Below are 20,744 nucleotides of genomic sequence, written 5' to 3' on the forward strand. Positions count from 1 at the left end.
AGATCGCCACTTCATCTACATTTGCACGGCTGAAAGATCGCCGCCTTATCTACATTTGCACGGATGAAAGATCGCCACCTCGTCTACATTTGAGAGCTTGAAAGATCGCCACCTTATCCACATTTGCATGGCTGAAAGATCGCCACCTACTGCATTGCATGGGCTGAAAGATCGCCAAACCATCCGAAGGCGTCATTGTTTGGAGGCACCATTTTCATAGCCCGAGAACGCCATGTCATGGCCTGAGGACCCCCTTTTAATCTTTTGCATATCATTACTCAAAGGCATCATGGTTCGGAGGCATCATCCTCATAGCCCAAGAGCATCATTTCATGGCCTTCAAATCCTTCATTATACGCTTCATGGTCCAGGACATCATGGTCTAAAGACGTCATTCTAACCGTCTGAAGACAATCCTCATGGTCCGACGGAAATTGCATCATGTTTAAATTTATGCACAATATATGCTTGTATTGCTTATTTGCAGGTAAACTGGAAAGCAAACGGCCATCTTAGCAGGAGCGATTCCGCTCCAGTTCCCGCAGCCCTATCAGACCTTAACCATTCACCCCGTCCTAGATATTGTGTCTCCATCGGCATACTCCGCCAACGGATTCTGAACTACATATGGCCTGATTCCTGTAAAATCAGGGATATATAGGCAGCTCAGAAAATAGGGCACGGCCTAAACCTCTTTGAACCGTCTCGCTCGGTCAAAATTGTCCATCATATCTTTACCCGACAACTTTTTCATCCTTCCCGGGTAAAAAGGGGCAGCTGTTGATACCTAATATTTCCCTATATATATTTTCTAATATGCACAATACTTTCAAAATAGTATATTTATGCATATATAAGTATGTCCAATTGTTTCATTATTTTTCCTTAATTTTTAAAAGGTTTTAAACCAATTTATTTCCTTATTTTCATCCCTAAAATCCAATAATTTCCAAAATTATTATTTTGATGATTAATTTATTGGATTCTCATATTCATACAAAAATATAACTAATATAATTTTTGCATATTTTTACAAAGTCACTTAGTATTTTTAAAGCTAAATTGCATATAATTACAATATTAGCCTCTTTTAGATTTGATTGCGTTTATATTTATAAAAATTAAGTCAAGTATTTTTAAATTGATAGTTATGTATTACAAATCATTTTAGTACCTTCAATTTGTTTTTAGAAATTAATTTGCTATTTTTTATAAAATAAATAAAGGAAAAATGGCTATTTAAAATCTAGCCCCAATTGTATTTCAATTACAGCCTGAATTGGACCCCCAATTTAAACCTAACTACCCAGCCCAATCGCCATCTGAACCGACCCAAGCCCTAAATCGACCTACCCGACTCAAGACCCGCTAAATCCTGGCCGTTGATCTAAAAGATCAACGGCCCTCACGATTCCTTTTCTTTTTTAATTCCAACGACCCCCAACGCTAGCCTCATTTCCAAACTCCGCCGCCTCTGAATCCCCCTTCTCTCTCAATCCTCTCTCAAATATTCTCTAATCCTAGCCGCCACCATCAAACTACAACCCTAATACCTCCCAAATCTATGGCTTCTGAGGTCATCGGAGACTTGTATCCACCTCCCATGGCTTCTACGTGTTCGATTCTGCGGTCTCATGACCAGATTGTGAAGGGGCTTTGTCCAGTCTTTGCTCGTTGACTGTTTTTTGGTCGACTCTGACCTTTCTCCAGGCCAGCAATGGCTATTCGAGTCAGACTTTTGACTCTCCTGCTTAGATCGAGGGTTTTCAAAGCCTTTCTCATCATTTGGGGTTCTTCTGAAACCCTAACTTCTAAGGTTCTTTCGATTTCTCTTAGATCCGTTTCAGATCTATATTTGTTCTGAACTTTTAAGCGCTTTTCTCGAAGTTTCTTTTAAAACTCTGCTTTCAAAACTCCTTATCTTTTCAATTAGGGTTCTGTTAAGTAATTTCAAAAACTTTTCTTTGATTTTTGACATGTTTTGCTATGTTTGCCCGTATTATTCTTCTACCTGAGTTATCATGTTAAAAGTCTTAATTCTTTTTGAATTGTATATTAGACTAATGTTGGTTTGCTTGAGTTTTGTCCGATTTGTTTGTTTATCCATCTTTTAAAATTCTTCTATTGTTGAAAACCCTATTTCTTTGGATCTGAGACTGTTAGTTTAAGTACAAGGATCGATTTGAAGTTCTTTATTTCGAAACCTCTATTCCTTTGTGTGATCCTTTTGATTATGGGTTCCTATTTCCTCTAGAACTCAAGTATGCTCGAAACCCTAATTTTTCAAGAAGGGTTTTCCTCACCTGCTACTGCGAGACCTTCGCATGCTTTTGATATTTTATGTTTCTTCACTACTGATTCAATTGATTATCATGCTTCGAGTGTTGCTATCCATAGAATTTTCTTTTTGTACTACTACTATATGCTATTTTCCTTTTGCAAACAAGTTTGGCCTCGCATGTATAATGTTTATACACCTTATTTACATGTTGAGTCTCCTTCTTCGACTGATTTTCAAACTTGTGACTGATTTCAAACTTGAAGTTCTGATTTCACCCGCCTGTTAAGGTTAACTGATTTTTTTCCTGTTTTGCCTTACTGAATTCTTTCCAAAATTAGAGTATTTTTGTACCTAGACTCTATTGTTTGTTTAATGTTTTACTACTTCTTTTTTTGCCATTGTCAGCCTGCTAACAAATTGATTTCTTTCCTTGTTTTGAACCTGTCAATGCTCGTTAAGCAAGTGATCCTTTAATTAAAGGAAATCACTTGTATAATTGATTCCAAATCATGATTGTTTCCATGTTTGTAGCTTATTACCTCTCTTACTCATTTTCAAAAACTATAAATACCCTGCACTTCTTCTCTTTCAAACACACGAACACAAGGCATAAACACTTGAGTTCAAACACACACTACACTAAACCTCTCTCTCTCTTCTCTGCTACTAATATATTGCTGCCTTACCTAGTCGGCTGAAAGCCAAGGCTAGGCTGTGGGAAAATTTGCTTATTTTCTGTATTTGTATTTCTTACTGGTATGTTCTAATTAAGTTTTCTGCACCAACAACAACATGCTTATCCACTATTTCTTACTTTCTTGTCTGCCTACTCTTTGTATTTAACCCAGTACCATTATTTAGCATACTGTATAGAAATCATGCTTATAGGAATTTCCAGTAAGAACCTGCATGTTTCCATTATCTACTAGATATTATGCCTATAGAGATTTGACATTATTCAGATACTAGGGTTAAAATCAGCAATTATGTCTATAAGGGTCTAAAATCAGTAATCCTAGATATCATGTTCATAGGAGTAAAAATCAGCGATAGTGGATACTGTCATCTGCAGAAGCTGAAACTAGTCTAATTTAAAATTCGCCCATTCTAAACCTTTTTTTAATAACCTAATTCCCTTATTTTAACAAGGTTTAGCAAGCATTCCTATAGGATTTCAAGCAATTCGTTTTGAGTTATCATTATTTCACCACCTTCTGAATTAAGTAGATATCATGCCTATAGGACCCCGTCTAAACACTCAGGCAAGCCTTAGAGTAATAGCTGTAAAATTGAATCCGCTTTTTTTTGTTAATTGCTATAACCAGCAGGCAGGCCTGATTCGGACTTCTTATCTGAGTTATGCAATAAACAAGTCTGCTTCAATAATCAAACTTCCCTCGTCTTTAGTATTTTTAATCAGACCTAAATAGTATGTACAAGTCATGGTCAATATGTGCTTTGTTTGAGGGAGGCATACTTGAGCCTTTATTTGCTTGCATGTTTTCCCCTAATGTGCAGTGTTAATTGTTTTGTATGTCGTCTTAGACTTTTATCTTTTGGAACCAGTCAGCCTAATATCCCACACTTTAGGACTAGTAGTCTTAAGTGCCTCCGGGACTGATAGGAATGGGACGGGTAATAGCATGCAATAGTAATCGAGACCAATCCGCGCTTTAATACCTTAACGGGGTGGGAAGGGTAGATATGGATATGATGACCGGTGCGCTAATGCCATGTGTAACCCCTCTTTTGTGGAGTGATTACCGGGTATTGCATTGACATGATCCATATTAAATATAAATCTAGGACCCCCCCCCCCCTCTTTTCTTTTATTAGCAAACTCTTTTTACTCTTCTTTTAATTGCTCTTTTTTTTTATGTGTTTAAATCCCCCAATATTTGAGCCCGTACTTGTATATTTGCTAAATTCACAATAAACTGTCTGGTCGGGAACCATACTAGTGGATCCTGAGGGGTGTCTAACACCTTTCCCTCGGGATAATTTCAAGCCCTTACTCAATCTCTGGTTATTCAAACAAACTTAGAATTGAACTCCTTAGGTGTCCTAATGCATCTCAAATCATTAGGTGGCGACTCTTCAAAATGCAAAACCCAGTTCCCAAAAGGAACGAGTTGCCCTCCAAATGTCACAAGCCCGATTTCGCGAGAAAAAAGGGGAGCGACAGTGACCCAATTAAAAAATTAAATAAAATTTGAGCACGTGGCACTTTAGTAAATAATCTGATAGTAAAAAATTAAATTTCACGCGCTTCTTTTGTGTGTAAACACGTGATGGTGTGTACTAGATACACTTTAGAAAGGTTGAGTATGTAATATTATTATCGTCAACAGAAAGTGTGTAAGGGGGATTTTCTCTAACAGTAATTAACGGCTCTCTAACAGCCTCAATGTACAATGACAGTTATACCCTTTATATTATTTAATAGAGTTTATCTGGAACGTCCCATTATTTGACCCCATCGCAAATTGGGAATATCGAGGTAAATATAGTTATAAACTTGTTGTATTTCTCTTGGGAGGTAGAGGCCTTATGCTTGTTAACCGAGGAGGTGCAAGAGTCAAATTTCGTGGTGCTGTCTCTTTTATAGGAAGGGGAAAAAATGAAAAATCAAGGGATTGACTCTTTAAAGAACTTATCAACATGGTGAATTGTAGTGGTTGAAATAGAAGTAGCAAGGAAGGATAAGAAGGGCAATTCCTCTACTACTGGTGTTTCTATATAGTGCATGTGTGATATGGTATGTTGATGTCTTTTTTGTTTTAAAATTGGAATGAGCTATTTGGCTCTTAAATGTCAATAACAGGATAGTCAATTGTTTTAATGTGATACTTCATGTGGTATTGTTAAGTGTCTATTCTGTTTTCTAATAGTGAATTGCTCGACTTTATATGTCTGCTCATCTTTTGCGAATACATGTACATAAATATGAGTATATTGCTCATGTAAGATCTGGGGGAACCATCATTCGATGCCTCAGTCCTTAGAAATGAGAGTTATGACTTATGAAGAATGAAGCGTCCCAACAAAAGCTCTGCATCCTTGAGGAGGATGCATTAGACCTAGTATATCGGAATGTAGAGGCAGATCCTAGATTTGAAGTTTATGGGTTCCTACGTAATATCAAATTAATATACAATAATAACTGAGTTCACAGTTATATATTTATTAATATTTAATGGATTTTTTAATAAAAATACAGAGTCTACGCAAAAGTTACTGGGTTCGCGGAAACCCTGTAGGTATACTCTACATCCGCCACCCGAATGAATTTTTGCATTGTTGCCCTAGTTGTATCTCATTCAATTCGTGTTGTGTAATAAACTATAAGCATTTCTTTAATGACAAGGATTGAGCTGTCTCCCCCAGCAGAGTTGATATACTTAGGTGCAGTGTTGTCAGATTTTACATTTGTTATTGTTGATATTTGATTTACTAGAATAATAAGTAGTTTAGTGGTAGGAGTCTGTCTTTGACTATTAACATGGAGATCAGGAATGAGGGACTCGAATTGAGGAAACTTGAAAGCATATTCTCCATCACTACACTAGCAATTTAACAAATCTAATTTTTGGTTCAACTGTAAAACCTTAAACGAGCAAGACCTGTTGACTAATGCACAAGGTAACTAACGTATTTTACTTTCACAACTGTCTCGGTGTATCACATTGCGTTCGTTGTTGCATGCATTTGTGTAAATAAGTATATATATATATATATATATATATATATGAGTCTCGTGTGTAATATATTGCAACATATTAAACAAATATTTAAGGTGAACAAACTTCATCTCTGTTTGGTAAAAAATTAAAGATATGGTCATTCTGGGCATCAATATTAACTCTCATTTTTCATTATTTTACGGCTTGAAGCAACATTGATAATACAAAAGAAAGAAAATAATAAGTGGTATACCATCAAAAAGACGCCTACGGTCGAAAGAAAAGAGAAAATTGCATCTTATTACATCACTAGGATCGAGCACACTGAATTCACCAGCATTGCTGAGCACACTGAAAACTACAATTATTCATCTATTTTACATTATTTGGAACCCAGTGAATAATGTGCAAAGAGGGGCTATCACGCAGCTTCAGCAAAACCCAGTTGAAGATTACCATAGTCAAATACAGTATGATACACCCCCATGAATACATTACCAAGAATCCTGCATGTACATGAATCTTTTCGTATGAAACAGATCGAGAAGCTTTTGAATAAATTGAGGTATTCTTGTCTATGCATGCAATTTCTATGACCTTATTAAAGCGAAATGGTTGTAAGAATAATAAAAACGTACCAAAGAGGACCACGAGGTGGTGGCACATCCAAAGCAACAAACCCACTGAGGCAAATGGTAGCAATCCCCTCTCCAGTTTTCAAAATATACTGGAAACAGAAACAAAGCCACAGTTGAAACAAGGCTGAGTATGCAACATAACAATGTAACATATATAAAATTAGGAAGAGAGGCATAACCTGATCTGGAGTCAGGACAAAATCCTTATCACCAATATTGAATGTAACATTTGGCATGGATGATATGCTATTGCAGTCGATTACGGATTGCCCCATAGGACTTGGTAATTTCTCACAAAGCTGTGAAATACCAAACATTAGGCATTAAGACAATGCTCTGCACTACTTAAAGAGAAAATTCACTCACCTGATTCACATATTCTAGCACACTCTCCTTTGTTGTCTTCTGTTTCAGCTGGTTCTGCATCCAAATTACAGCCATCTCACAGGCAGTGCACAATGGGGCCTCTCCTATGGAACTTCCTTCATTTTCCTTCTCAACCACACTTCTGATATTCGAGCTGCAAAATTGGTTGTAGATTGTCACATGGTTACACAATTCAACATGTATTGTAACAGACATAGATCCTTGGTTCAAATCTCATTACCAACCTTCATCATAATGAATTTCCAAGTACTAGGCCCATGAAAAGATCATACTTACACGTAAGAGAGCATGTCCAAGATATAATAATAATTGAATAAGATTGTGACATCTTTGACAGCTTAAGTTTTTAAACGAGATGGTTACACAATTCAACGTAAACAACATAGCTCTAGAGCCTTGACATATGTTCCAAAGACAGATTGTCCAGTTCAATTTAGTAACTTCACCAAAACCACCTTAATTCACATATGCTCCAAAGAACAGGAGAAAAGCATCCATACCTCAAATGCTGAGCTCCATTAAGATAACATAAACCTACTTGTAAACAAATTTGATCTGGTGTGACCTGCAGACAATTACAAGTAGCATTATATCTACAATGTCACATGCAGTAGTGGCCGGCTCAAATAAATAAAAGAAGAGAAATAGAACAAACCCCTGATACTAGTAAATCCCAAATCATTTCCCCATATTGAGAAATGGTTTCTTTACATTCCATGCTCAATACTCCTTCTGCTCCAATGGCATGGTTGACTTGTGTCACAACAGCCTGTTATGTACTTGCTATAATTACTTTCAAGAATTTGTTCAAGATAACTAGATAGTCGAAAGGTCTACAACTTCTGCAACAACCCAACTAAAGTAAATCATACAGTTGGACCAGCAAGCAATGATGTTCCAGAATCAACTATAGCAGCACAACCGCCTTCACAGAAGCCTGTAAGGGAAAAGTATTAAGACAAAAAGAAATTATTCTTATCTTAGGCTCGTAATCAACAGCAACGCTCACCTGTTGATTGGTTCCCAATAGAGAAATCTCCCATTTTAAACTGAAACAGAAAAAGGAAAAGAACAGATGGGGGGACAAAAGGCAAAAAGGAATGGAAACCATAGTGGAAAAAACAATTCAAGTACCTGCCAGTAACCTTTCTGAGTCAAAGGAACATAAGTATGTTTATCCTTGAAGTGTTTTGGATCAACACCACCAAAAACAAGTTCACCTCCCTCTTTTGCATTTATATCGCGATTAAGCCAGAAAGAGAACACAGGCTCCTTTACGAGATCTTGCTTCACCATATTGTACCTGCACATATATCATGAATCAAACAGACAAGATTCCAAAAACTGAGAAGAAAGGAAAACAAGATAGAATTGGTTAAAAACTGAACTGAACAAATCAATTGCAGGCCTTATTACCAGACAGGTGTAGTGTTTCCAACAGCAATTTCCTTGAAACCAAGCCCAAGTATTCCATCAAACTTTGCAACTATAAATGTAACACTTGATTCCCGTGTCGCCTCAATAAAGACCTGAAGAAATTGATGTAAAAAATTCTCATCCATTGTGTTTTCAGAAGAGCAGAAAGGACCATAATATGAGGCAGTGATGACTTATTGCCAAGCAAGATTTCACCTGATCCGTGACTACAAGATCGCCAACTTGAACATTATCTTGACTGAGAAATCCTGAAATTGATCCAGATCCATAGTGGATTGAACAAGATTCTCCTGGATTAGAATAAACATCAAATATAATCAGAAGCCATCAATAAATAACTTCTTAGTCTTTCAATTAATGTGAAAGAAATATAACATTAAACTATGATATGAACATCACCTTTTTTTGTGTATGTACTAGACTTCCTTGCCTTGTATTTGGAATGGATCCAGCATGCAATCTGGAAATAATTCAAGTTTAAGGAAAAATTCTGTATAAACCGGTAATTCAACAAAGGAACAAATAACTAAAAGAATTCAAGTTATATACACTAAAAGTGTAAGGATTTTTGTTACTATCAGTATAGTTTAACTTCTGATAGAAATAATTAAGTACCAATTATTGTTACCAATTAATGTTTTCTTATAGAGATTTACATGTAATTACCTTATAAGTGACCTGATTATATAACTAACCTTTGCACCGTTAGCACATATAGAACGTAAACATTAACTAAAAAGAAGCACAACTTACAGAGAAATAACATCTTGATGATGGAACCCAGAGATTAGAACTTCCTGTATCAAATATGACAGTGAAATTTTGAGGGGGTGAACCAATACTAATATCTCCATAATATTGAGCATCCAAGTAGTTCTTTAAGGACACTATATCTGAATTTGTGTCAGATTTCTTCTTCTTCTTCTTCTTCTCTATGTCCTTCATCACATGCTTTCCATATCTGTCTTCAAGTCTTGCTACATTGGCTACATTTAAGCTACTGATATCTAATTGTCGCTTCTTCAGACTAATTCTTAGCAAACTATCAGAGGAAGCAGGAAATACAAAGCAGGCAATGGCCAATAAAAGGAGAGCAGCCCAAAGATGCTTCCTTTCCATGTTCAAACAGTGCCTGTACAACAGCAAAAACCAAGTTTTATCAGAATGTCAAGCAGCAAATATGAATGCAACTTATCTTCAATGGGGTTGATATGCTTTATACATGGTGATGGTTGTCTTAACATGACATGAATTATCAAGTCAAATGGAGAATCAAAAGCTGTTCCTCAACAAACATATAATTCAAGAAGAAACATGCAGAGTGATGAAGATAAAGACACGAATGTTAGACCTTAAAGAGTGGTTAGAACTAGAAAAGAGTAGAAGCTTTGAGATACAGATTACATTCAGGTTACCACAGAGTACGAAGAGTTAAGAGATATTTCATGGAGAAGGTATTGCTCTTTGTCCACGACCAACTAAATAGCCGAGACCCGAGAGAAAAGAACAATATGATTGTACGTACGCTTTTGGCATGCAAAGTTTGGTAATACTAATACATTATCAGTAGTATATATATTTAGTTATGATTAAGTGGTAAGTGTTATGTAAATTAAAGCTAAGACAGGTCATATAGTCATTGATTCGGTGAAATACCAGGGATATATAATTTTTTTCCTCAAATGTGTGTGGTTGGTTTTGAGGATTTGTGCGACAACACAGATTTTTGGAAATATTTCTATGAAAAGAAAATACTTCATCTGCTTCATTTTATGTCCGTTCCAATTTATGTGAACCTGTTTGACTGGGTACGGAGTTTAAGAAAAAAAAGATTTTTGGAATTTGTGATCCTAAACAAGTCAAAAAGCGGCCCAGACTATTTGTGTGGTTATAAAAGCTTCTCATTGAGGGTAGAATTGTAAGTTTAAGCTAAATTATTACCAAATTTAGAAAGGGGTCATTTTTTTTTTGAACGGACCAAAAAGAAAATAGGTTCATATAAACTGGAACAGATGGAGTATTTGACTGGGCATAATATTTAAGAGAGAAAAAAAATTTGGCCCATGTCAAAAATACAGGGATAACTTGTAATCTTAAATATGTTATAATAATTTTATGGCTATAAGAGCATGTCAGAGAGATGGATTTGGGATTTGAAATGTGTTCAAATTCAGAATTACATGTCATTGAAGGTAAAATGAGAAATTTAAATATAAAGAGCTCTCAAATATAGAAAAATAGGACTATTCTTTTTGGAACAAATTAAAAACAAAAGAGTACATACTATTATGGAATAAAAGGGGTACATTACTCTTTAATACTCCCTCCGTCCAATATATGTGGCAACGTTGACTTATGAAAATTATGATTTAAATTAAGCCATAATATTTGTGTAACTATAAATTATCTCATAAAATTAAGATAGAATATTTTAAGTCAAATTATTTCTTAATAAGAAAGTATGATATATTTTTCAGAACAAACTAAAAAAAAAAGTAAACCACATAAACTGGGACAGAGAAAATATGATCTTTAAAAAAAAAGGTGTTTCGATAATTGTTGTTTTTCAGAAATTTGTTCTGTGTCTTAAAAAAAAGTATTTTTTTTCCGGAAGGTCTCTCAAAATTTGATTGCAAAGGTCAAAAACTTGTTATACAAATTAAGCGAAAAAGAATAATAGAACATAAAATAGGGTCATGTAAATGTTTTCAAAAAACAGAGACTCTCAAAAACCATCTCAGACCCGCCCCCCTTTTATTTAATTTCTTCTAAATAGTGTTTTTGCCCTCAATTTCATGTTATTACGTTTTCGTGCAATCCTCTCCTAGAGAATAAAGACACCTCAATATTTCGGTTCATTTATATTCTGGAAATACGCCTTCAATTTCATAATTATGTAATGGTTACGTAGTAGTTTCTTCGATATGCTTGTGAGCAGTAGTTTTTTCTAGAATATTTTTGAGAAAACCATTTTATTTGCACATACCTTGTTAGATTTTTCTTCTTTTAAAAAGACAAGCAAAAGATATTATGTTATACTAAAATTAAAGAATTTCGTTTTAAAAGTTGTACTCTAAAACATGCTTATAAACTGTCAAAACACCAAATTTTTGTATTAAGCTTTCCAAAAAACTTTGAGGTGCTTCTTTTAATAGTAACCTTAATTTTCAAATCAAATAAAATTACTTTAGATATGCTCTTTTGAAATCATATAAAATTAGTAAAGTTTCTATAAGACTTTTCCAATATAATGGCCTTACCAAATAAGGAAAAGAATACAGGTTCCAATCTTTCAGCTATTATTATGATTTTTATTCTCTTCTTCCTTTGGAATTTAATGCTGTCCAAACAAGTTAACTTAACTCTAGGGAGCACTAGTTAGAAATTGAAGAACTAACTAATCGTATTTAGGTGATAAAATTTTTATATACGTAGACAACATGTTATCCATATATTCATTTGGTGCAATGATTCAATACAAATATGTTTTTGTCTTTTTCATAAAAAAAGTTTATATGAATGTGCACACTACAGTATATGCAAAGAAGACCTTGGCATGATTTTTGGCATTTGAAAGCTCGCGCTCGTACTTGAGATATGGCAATAATAACATCTTGATTAATCTTTGAGGAAATGACCTAGAAATTTCCTTCGAACAAGTAGACAAAACGATTGATCACTAAACATGGTTACAAAATCGGATGATATAGTTACGTTATCCCTCTGCCAATACGGGGCCGCAAGGGTGAACCCTTTTCTTAAAATTATATTGTATATATAAAGTCAAAATTATTTTTTATGTATAAATAGTGGATGTTGAATTCTCTTGTCTTCTTTGTATGATTATATTTTTAAATTTTGAATCGCCTTAGTGAAAATCTTACAAAATGTAGTAAATTACAATCATCCACTGTAATTCTTTTTTTTTCCTTGTAACGATCGTTTTTATTTTCATTTCAAGTATTATCAAAATCTGCCATGTTCAATGATTTGGCGATCCCAGTAATATATAAGATGTTAGCCCTTAAGGGAAATGACGTAGAAATTTCCTCCGAAGATTTGTTGACAAAAGATTGATCGCCGAACATGATTGCAAATGAAGGTTCTTGCGATCCCCCAAAAATGTCGTGAATTGCAAATTAATTACTCCCCTACAATTTTCTTTCTTTTTTACCTGTTATAACCCTTACTGTTTTCTCTTTTTTTTCTCTTTATATTTTGACATTTCATTTTCCTATACTATTTGGTGAACTTATAAACCTTGCCTATAAATATTTCAAAAGGTTACGATGAACACTAAAAACCTACGCCAAGAAAATGTTAATCACTTTGGTATCATGTATATTTCTAAAATAAGTTTTCATTTCTACACATATTTAATAAAATATTTTATTGAGTTACTTTTGATTTTATAGTGAAATTAATCTATTTATACAATAAACTAGGTCTATTTACTACAAATTTTAGATGATGAAGACTTCTACAATATGTAAACATGTTACTCCATGTTATAATGTCATAAAGAAATATCTTAGTAGGAATTAACATCTCCTATATTTGCTATTTTTGATGTGCCAAATCGCTTTCGAGAAAACAAATAGAAAGATGACTCCCAAATCAGGATGTTGCCTTCTTTTGGTTTGTGCATATCGAAACGTCGTAACCAACCTGTGCAGTGACTCTCAGTTGATATCATAAATTTTATCTCACTTATTATTGTACCCTCAGCACCCCTATCAGTGGCTCAAAGCTTAGTTTGATGTTCACTATCTTAACATGCTCCCAAATGACCATGGCAGATTCAATTTGGTGAAGAATGACTAGAAAAGCAAATTGAATTCAAATTGATAGACTTGTGAGAAGAGGAAGATCATTGATATATAGAATCTCATTCAGTTTGTATTTGCTGGTACTGATTATGACTTGTGAGTCATAATTGTGAAAGCAAAATTTACGATATATATGAGATCTAGAGGGCCACTAAGCATATTTTTGTGACCAACTTGAAGATTTTGATGAAGACAACGAGATGCTCTATATTCCTAACAGATGTACATCAACATGCTCGATCGCACGACCTATTTATCATTATGAAATGATGCAAGAGAATTTAAAAAAGAATATGTTTTTCCTAGCTTGGTGGAGCTACAACACTCCCTTATGTGTGAGTGAGAGATATTGGAGAAAAGCTATCGGTCAGATCCACCCATAAAGTGTGCTAATTAGCCGATTAGCTTGTCCTCCTCGTTAACCTACATAAAACCTATAAGTACACATTAAAGGGTGCAGGAAAATAAGATTTGAAACAAACGACGTCTAGGTTAGTACTTCCTTGCATCATAATAGGATATCAAGACTATGAAAAAGGGAGTTCATCCGCTTTATGAAGATTTTCGATGACCGGTAATTCAAGTTTGGTTATTGCATATCCGCTTCCGCAAAGGAGAAACCCGTAAATCTCCTAAATTAGTATTTAGGATTAAACACTTCATTATCTAATGTGGATTCTGACAACCACGCAGCGCTGGAGGGCTTTAAAATTAATTTTAAACAACGCCAAAAATGTAATTTGATCATGGCGGGGCGGTGACTATGGTTCATTCGGTCATATTTGATGTGCCGGAAAAATATTAGGTGATCCGAAAATTTAGGTGTTTGGATGAAATCTCACAGAGTAGGAGGACAATAATCTTAAAATTGAATAAGTATATGTGTCTATTTGCCAATAAATTAATCATAATTTACTTGCCTGGGCTACCATGTCGCTATCGCACTGTTTACTTCTGCAGTAATGTTAAGCTCAGTTAGTAAAAGACTATGGAAGGGGTATCCTATGTCTGCCAGTGATGCTCAAATATGATTGCCGTTTCTTTACTTTACCTTTTTAGTTTTTACTACCTCAAAGTACAAAAATTAAACTGTTCAATCATCTTTCAAAGTTGCACCGAAACTGCACATGGAAAAACAGGGAAGAAATAATAAGTCAAGAATTTTGACAAAATTACTTGTCCAGAAAAAGTCTAAAAATTTTGAAAAAGTTTAATTGTCCTAAATCCAATGAATATTTACACTATTCAATTAATAATGTCATCCTATATATTTTTCACAGTTTTTTTTATCAAACTCCATTTAGTTATTCAATTTCTATTTTTTTTTGTTTTTGAGACATGTTCTTGAGTCTAAGGGTTTCAAGCTGAGCAGGACGAAGACGGAATACCTGGAGTGTAAGTTCAGCGCTGAACCGGGAAAAGTGGGCGTGGATGTGAGGCTTGACTCACAGGTCATCCCAAGTAGATGCAGCTTCAAGTACCTTGGGTCGGTTATCCAGGGGGAGGGGAGATCGACGAGGATGTCGCACACCGTATTGGGGTAGGATGGATAAAGTAGAGGTTAGCATCTGGAGTCTTGTGTGACAAGCGAGTGCCACCGATACTCAAAGGTAAGCTTTATAAATCGTTAGTTAGACCGACCATGATGTACGGGGCTGAGTGTTGGCCTGTTAAGAACTCACATATCGAGAAGATGAAAGTAGTTGAAATGAGGATGTTGAGGTGGATGTGCGGGTACACTAGGATGGACAAGATTAGGAATGATGATATTCGGGAGAAGGTGCGTGTGGCTCTCATTGATGACAAGATGCGGGAAGCGAGGCTCAGATGGTTCGGGCATATACAGAGGAGAAGCCTAGATGCTCCAGTAAGGAGGTGTGCGCGACTAGTTGTGGAGGGCTTGAGAAGAGGTAGAGGGCGGCCTAAGAAATATTGGGGAGAGGTGATAAGGCAGGACATGGCGAGGCTTCAGATTTTCGAGGACATGGCCCTTGATAGGAAGATGTGGAGGTCGAGTACTAGGGTTGTAGGTTAGGAGATAGTTGAGTCTTTCCTTACTTCGTCCCTTTGTGAGGCTAGTCTGGTAGTTTTCCTAGTCATCTAGTGGTAATGTTGTGTCTTACTACTATTTCGTTTTTCATAGCTCCCGGTCTATACATTGTCTATCGTTTTTCCTTTGCATCTACTTTCTCATTTTCATGATGTTATTTTTCCTATGTTTTCTATTGGAGGTACTGATATTGTGCCTTTGTGTTTTCATCTTCTTGAGCCGAGGGTCTTTTGGAAACAACCTCCCTACTTCTTCGGGGTATGGGTAAGGTCTGCATACACACTACCCTTCCCAGACCCAACTAGTGCAATTTTACTGGGTCGTTGTTGTTGTTATTTGCCCAGGAAAAAGTTTGAAAATTACTTGCCCTAAATCCAATGAATATTTTCATTATTCAGTTAATAATGTCATCCTATATTTTTTTCACAGTTTTTTTTTAAAAAAAATAACTCCATTTAACTATTCAATTTCTATTTTTCTTTTCTTTTCAATTAACCCATCAAAATAGTTCATAACCCAGTACTTTTAACATTATTTTCCACTATAACTAATATAAGTCAAACCGAGTATCAAACAGCCATCAAAGCAGGAGATTAGTAGTTTCCTTTTTAAACAATCTTGGTCTGTTGATCTTGTTGGCTGTATAATGTTAATCTTGTCTATAGTTGAGGGGATTTTTATCCCTGTATGGCTGTAAACTTTGCAGGGAACACATTCTTAGCGGGCATTTGGACATAAGAATTGTAAAATTTGGGGGGAAAAATAACAATAATGTCAAATGAAAATGGTTTTTGAAAATTAAATGTGTTTGGACATGAATATAATTTTGGATTGTTTTTGAATTTTTGTAAGTAATCTGAGTGAATTTTAAAAAACAGTTTTTTGGACATCTTCAAGTGAAAGTTGAAAATTTTATGACCAAATACTGATTTAAAAAAAAAAAACTGAAAAATTTTCGAAAAAAAACTGAAAAAATTTTCACGGCCAAACGGGCTCTTAGAAAAATAAGGATGACAACTGACCCAAGCGTCCATGAAGAAAGGCAAAAAGAAAAAGCAAAGAGAGCAACTGATTTTGCTGGGCTTTCTACTCATTTCATTCAACTTGAACCATAGGCAACATATTCAACCTAACAATTTCTCCCAATATTGGATTTCTGCTGCACTGATCATACAAGATCTAGGACTAGTAACCTCCTTCCTCATCATATAAACAGTTCGACTTCGGACCTATTTAATTTTGGTGGCGCGAAAGTTACTTCAGAGTACAAGACATGGATTTTGCCTCTAAAACCAATTTCTAAAATTTTCACATCTGAATAAGTAACTAACTTAAGCAGTGTATAGGTATGTCATATCTAAACCTTGAGAGGGTACTACTAACTGCTTTTGTTTCCTCCACAAAAACTGTACATAGCTTCTTACTTGAGAATTGAGCTTCTCTTTTCCTCAGATATCCAAAACAAGCTTGACAGTCATGAGGGAAGTAAACAGAATGATGCAGCTGATAAAGGGTTTCAAACTACTCGACATGGATGTCGACGTGGTAACAGTTGGAGGGATGGTATCACCGAAGCCTGTGGGCATTTCTCCCAAAGCAGGATTGCTCGCATTCAACACTGTTGGAGGTGCTCCGGTGCTGCACAAGTACATCAAAATGGGGTAAATGAAGAGCCTATAGATAATCTTTTCCATAGATATTGATTAACTTTGTTCTCACCCTGGTACTGCAACCCCTGTTGTTGATGATGTCGTTGGTACTGCTGTTCCAGGAGACGGGGTTGTGATTGTTGGAGTAGATGTCACAGGCGATGAAGTTGAAGATGCCGAATTCGGAAAAATGCAAGAACCAGTGCCTGTACATAAAAGATAAGGAAAATTCTGAGATGTAGGTATTCAGTAACAAGACACGATAATGAACGATCTTAATTTTTAGCTTACTTGGATTCGAATTGGTAATCATGGCAGTCCCCCCAAAATCACAGCTGGTTTGTGTTGGATTCTTTTGAAAATAACTATTGAACGCATAAGATGCATGATTTTGCAGAGTATTAGGATTGTAACAACTGCTACCCTGTTGGATGGCCGAGCAATCTGCACCTCCCATTCCACAAGCATAATCAAGTGCTGACTGAAGAGCAGTCTCCATCGCTCCATTCTTTGCAACACACCAGCTCTGCCCTGGAGCAATAGGTGCATTTGTCATAGCAGGAGGCGTTACTGGGGTGGTGACAGGAACACCACCTACTGGTGAAGGATTCGTCGTTACAGGATTACTCACCGGTGGATTTGTGCTCGGGGTGGTAACTGGATTGGTTATTGGTAATGGTGAATTGACAGGATTTGTGTTCGGGACAGAAACAGGAGTAGTAGAAGGAACAGCTAGAGGTGTCGACCCAGGATTTGGAAATCCAGTGTTAGGATTTGTAGCAGGGACAGTAACAATCGTCGGAGCTGAATTATCTGGTGGAGCATTAACTGGAGTCGAGACAGGATTAGTGACAGGAGTTGTAGGATAGACAGTTGGTGGATCTATCAAGTCATGTTTAGTTGCTTTAACGGGTAATAATTCAACCAATTCTTTACGGGACAAGTGGAATATTTGTTCTTTTTCCCTTTCTAGCTCTTTGTGCTCAAAGTCTTTGGCTAGTGATTTCCCTGCAAAAGAACATCTTGCGTGAGACTTGTTTACTTTACTTTTAACATTAGAGTTTAACTGATATTTTCAAGCTCTTGTAACACCAGATATCAACTCCATAAGCTGTATAAGGAAGCAGCTCATTTTCAAAGTAGACATGATCAGATTTTAACATGCTTACTTCGGATACCAACTTCTTTTTCCAAAAACTAGCGCCTGGGACCAAAGGTGAATTGAGGGTTTAAATCAGATGGGTTCAACCTTTATGTTTTCACCACTGAACCATAGCTACATTAGCAATTATGGGTTCAGAACTTGACTATAAAATTTTAGTAATCTTCACACGCATATCTGCTTACGTCTAAAAAATATTGAGTTCTATGTTGACTAATTCATCGAGAAGCCTGCTAGGTGCGAGAAAAACTAGATAGGAACGGAAGAGCTCGCGGAGTGTTGTAGACTTGTAGTTAGGATTTGTACCTACTCCACTGTCTTAACGCTTAAACCATACCATTGGAATACCAACTTCAAGCAGTACAGACCAGCTTTATGGATGTCCAATTCATTAAGCCATTTTCTCCACTTAATCTCTGAGCCTAAACACACTTCGTACAGATATTTTGTCTTAGATTTAAACTCCATTCTTCCTCCCCCAGGCCTTAACCCTACCCCACCCCCACCCCCAACCTTAAGGCCCAAAAGCAAAAAGGTGTAGAGACCAGTCAATATCCATGGAACAACTGGGGTAGGTTGAGAGTTTCACTTGAAAAAGATAAAAAAATCAGATCTTTACACACTACATAGCCATTTCCTTAGAAAATTAAAAACCTAGTCTAAGACTGACATACATAGAACAGTGGCTAATCCTTCCAGGAAAAAAAAAACTAGCACTAACTCACATTTAATCCTTCAGGTATATCTTATTTTGGAAAATAAAAAGAAGAGCAGGAAAAGCAAGAAAATTGGTGTTAATTAACAGAAGAGCAGAAAAAAAGAAGCTTGCTGTTGAACAACAAAAAGCAAAAAAGCAACTTGGTAATTAATCATCAGAAAGTGCAGCAAATGAAGAAACTTGCTGGAAATCAAACATTCAGACACCAATATCTTTGTAAGTACTCAAACAAAAAGTACAATAAATTTCATATTTCAGAAATTAAAGTACTAACCAAGAATGCAGGTAATAAGGAGAATAGACAAGAAGAGCAAAAAGATCAGTTTAGAAGGTGCTGTAGCCATTATGAGGAGAGTCATTTTCTTCTTGAACAGACCCAAATGCCAAAGGGGATTGTAATGTGAAGAAGCACTAAAGGGTGGTGGTGGTGGTCTTTATTATAACACATGACACACAGAATGAAAAGGTGACAAATAGGAGAATAGAGGGAAAAAATGGTGTGTATAGAGAGAATGGGTAAAAGGTGAAAGGGAAACGAATATATCTTGTTCAACTATTTTAGAGATAAGAGATTCTTTTGAAATAAATAATTGTTGCTTCTCTACTGTGAAAACTTAGGGAATAAAATACAAAGAATTTTTTTAATGTTATTTGGATGTTAAACTATATTAATATTATATATATATATTTGAAAATTATAAAGTGACTCCTTATGTCTCGTTTTATACGAAAGTATTTGATTTTCTCCGATATCGTAGAAGCTCTGATACCAATATGAAGGAAAATATTTTATTATTAATCTCTATGAAAGCTCTCTACAATTCTCACAAATTTTCAGACACAAAATAAGTTATCAATACCTCTATTTATAATAGTATGAAACTTGTTTCAACTAGAAACATGAAATTCTATTCCTACATTTATTCTAACTGCAATTCCTATTTAGACATGAATTAAATAAACCAAATCCTAAATAATTATGGTTTCATATTACAACTTTGAATTAGTTTTCCAACAACAAATAATTTTTTTATTTTTTTTTTGGAATTCTCCTTTACTGAATTTAAAAGAAAAAAATGGAACTCCTTTAAACACTAGCATGCACCCTCGGTTTCTAGAAAATGACCCGATTCAAGAATTTTATTTAACCTGAATTTACATAATTTAATTTACATTAATCACTATAGTCTTTTCACCTTTTTTTTTTTTTTACTGAAATAGGGTGACTTGATTATTAGTTTCAAAAAAATTGTAGTTATATCTAAGTTTTCATGCGAAGAAGCTATTTCGGAAAACTGTAATAGCTCTTTCTAAACTACTTAACATTCAGTTATTTTTTCATCTCGTATCAAATATTTTTATATGTTTTTACCCTAGAAATCGAGTAACAATTAAATTTGTAATATGATTTTAAGAATACATGATTTCACTTAATAGCAATTAATTAATTTAGAGATAAATGATGAGAATTAACAAGAATGTAAAACAAACCAATGCTTGGACAATGCCCTCGAGCTGATGAACCCTCGAGAATAGTGAAGTAAAAACAGCGAAAGAGCAATAAGTTGATGAGCAGAAGAAATAAATATTATATTGTCTTGATATTCGTGAATGTAAGATGTTTATAAATGATGGAACCCCCTTTATAAACTAGAGGACTCTTAATTATAGTACAATTTTAATTACGGAAGTAAATCTCATGATTGGTACAAATAATCGCCCTTGATTTGATCTGTTCCGAGATTTCCGCCATGATCTCCGATCGGTTACGGATATCTCGCATTTCCGTTATTGCACTTCACTCGAAGTCGGTCATACTTAATCTCGATTGCTGCTGGCCTCAGTCTCAACGGACACGTAGATCTTTAGACTCGATGACTTGTCTTCGAGCTCGGGTCTGATTCATTACG

At 35.4% G+C, this 20,744-nt stretch overlaps 2 protein-coding genes across 3 annotated transcripts; both read right to left on the reverse strand.

Moving 5' to 3' along the window:
• Positions 1-6,124: 6,124 nt before the first annotated feature.
• LOC104221891 (aspartic proteinase A1-like) lies at positions 6,125-9,968 on the reverse strand. Of its 2 annotated transcripts, none has more exons than XM_009773033.2 (14): positions 9,842-9,968; positions 9,180-9,558; positions 8,826-8,886; positions 8,622-8,716; positions 8,406-8,518; positions 8,124-8,292; positions 7,999-8,038; positions 7,862-7,926; positions 7,645-7,758; positions 7,490-7,554; positions 6,969-7,122; positions 6,782-6,901; positions 6,603-6,691; positions 6,125-6,470 (listed from the first exon to the last, which is right to left on the reverse strand). In XM_009773033.2, exons 1-14 carry the CDS (start codon positions 9,871-9,873, stop codon positions 6,386-6,388), a joined length of 1,581 nt encoding a protein of 526 aa, XP_009771335.1. In that variant the 5' UTR covers positions 9,874-9,968; the 3' UTR covers positions 6,125-6,385. The 2 variants fall into 2 exon arrangements, with proteins under 2 accessions (XP_009771335.1, XP_009771336.1); XM_009773034.2 differs by having other exon boundaries at positions 9,778-9,877.
• Positions 9,969-16,374: 6,406 nt separating this feature from the next.
• LOC104221890 (glucan endo-1,3-beta-glucosidase 3-like) lies at positions 16,375-19,339 on the reverse strand. The gene is made up of 4 exons (XM_009773032.2): positions 19,109-19,339; positions 17,246-17,962; positions 17,025-17,160; positions 16,375-16,943 (listed from the first exon to the last, which is right to left on the reverse strand). The coding sequence occupies exons 1-4, from the start codon at positions 19,191-19,193 to the stop codon at positions 16,754-16,756; spliced, it is 1,128 nt and encodes a 375-aa protein (XP_009771334.1). The 5' UTR covers positions 19,194-19,339; the 3' UTR covers positions 16,375-16,753.
• Between the last annotated feature and the right edge of the window lie 1,405 nt (positions 19,340-20,744).

The sequence above is a fragment of the Nicotiana sylvestris genome, chromosome 11, assembly GCF_000393655.2.
Source record: "Nicotiana sylvestris chromosome 11, ASM39365v2, whole genome shotgun sequence".
NCBI lineage: Eukaryota > Viridiplantae > Streptophyta > Magnoliopsida > Solanales > Solanaceae > Nicotiana > Nicotiana sylvestris.

Coding starts and splice junctions, on each gene's coding strand:
- LOC104221891 (XM_009773033.2), bottom strand. CDS start 9,873: ATGAAATATCTCTTAACTCTTCGTACTCTGTG. Junction 8,519..8,621: donor ATCTTGTAGTCACGGATCAG/GTGAAATCTTGC, acceptor CAATTTCTTCAG/GTCTTTATTGAGGCGACACG. Junction 7,927..7,998: donor TATTGGGAACCAATCAACAG/GTGAGCGTTGCT, acceptor TTTCCCTTACAG/GCTTCTGTGAAGGCGGTTGT.
- LOC104221890 (XM_009773032.2), bottom strand. CDS start 19,193: ATGACTCTCCTCATAATGGCTACAGCACCTTCTAAACTGATCTTTTTG. Junction 17,963..19,108: donor CCTTATTACCTGCATTCTTG/GTTAGTACTTTA, acceptor GTTCTTTTGCAG/GGAAATCACTAGCCAAAGAC. Junction 17,161..17,245: donor GATTACCAATTCGAATCCAA/GTAAGCTAAAAA, acceptor TTTTATGTACAG/GCACTGGTTCTTGCATTTTT.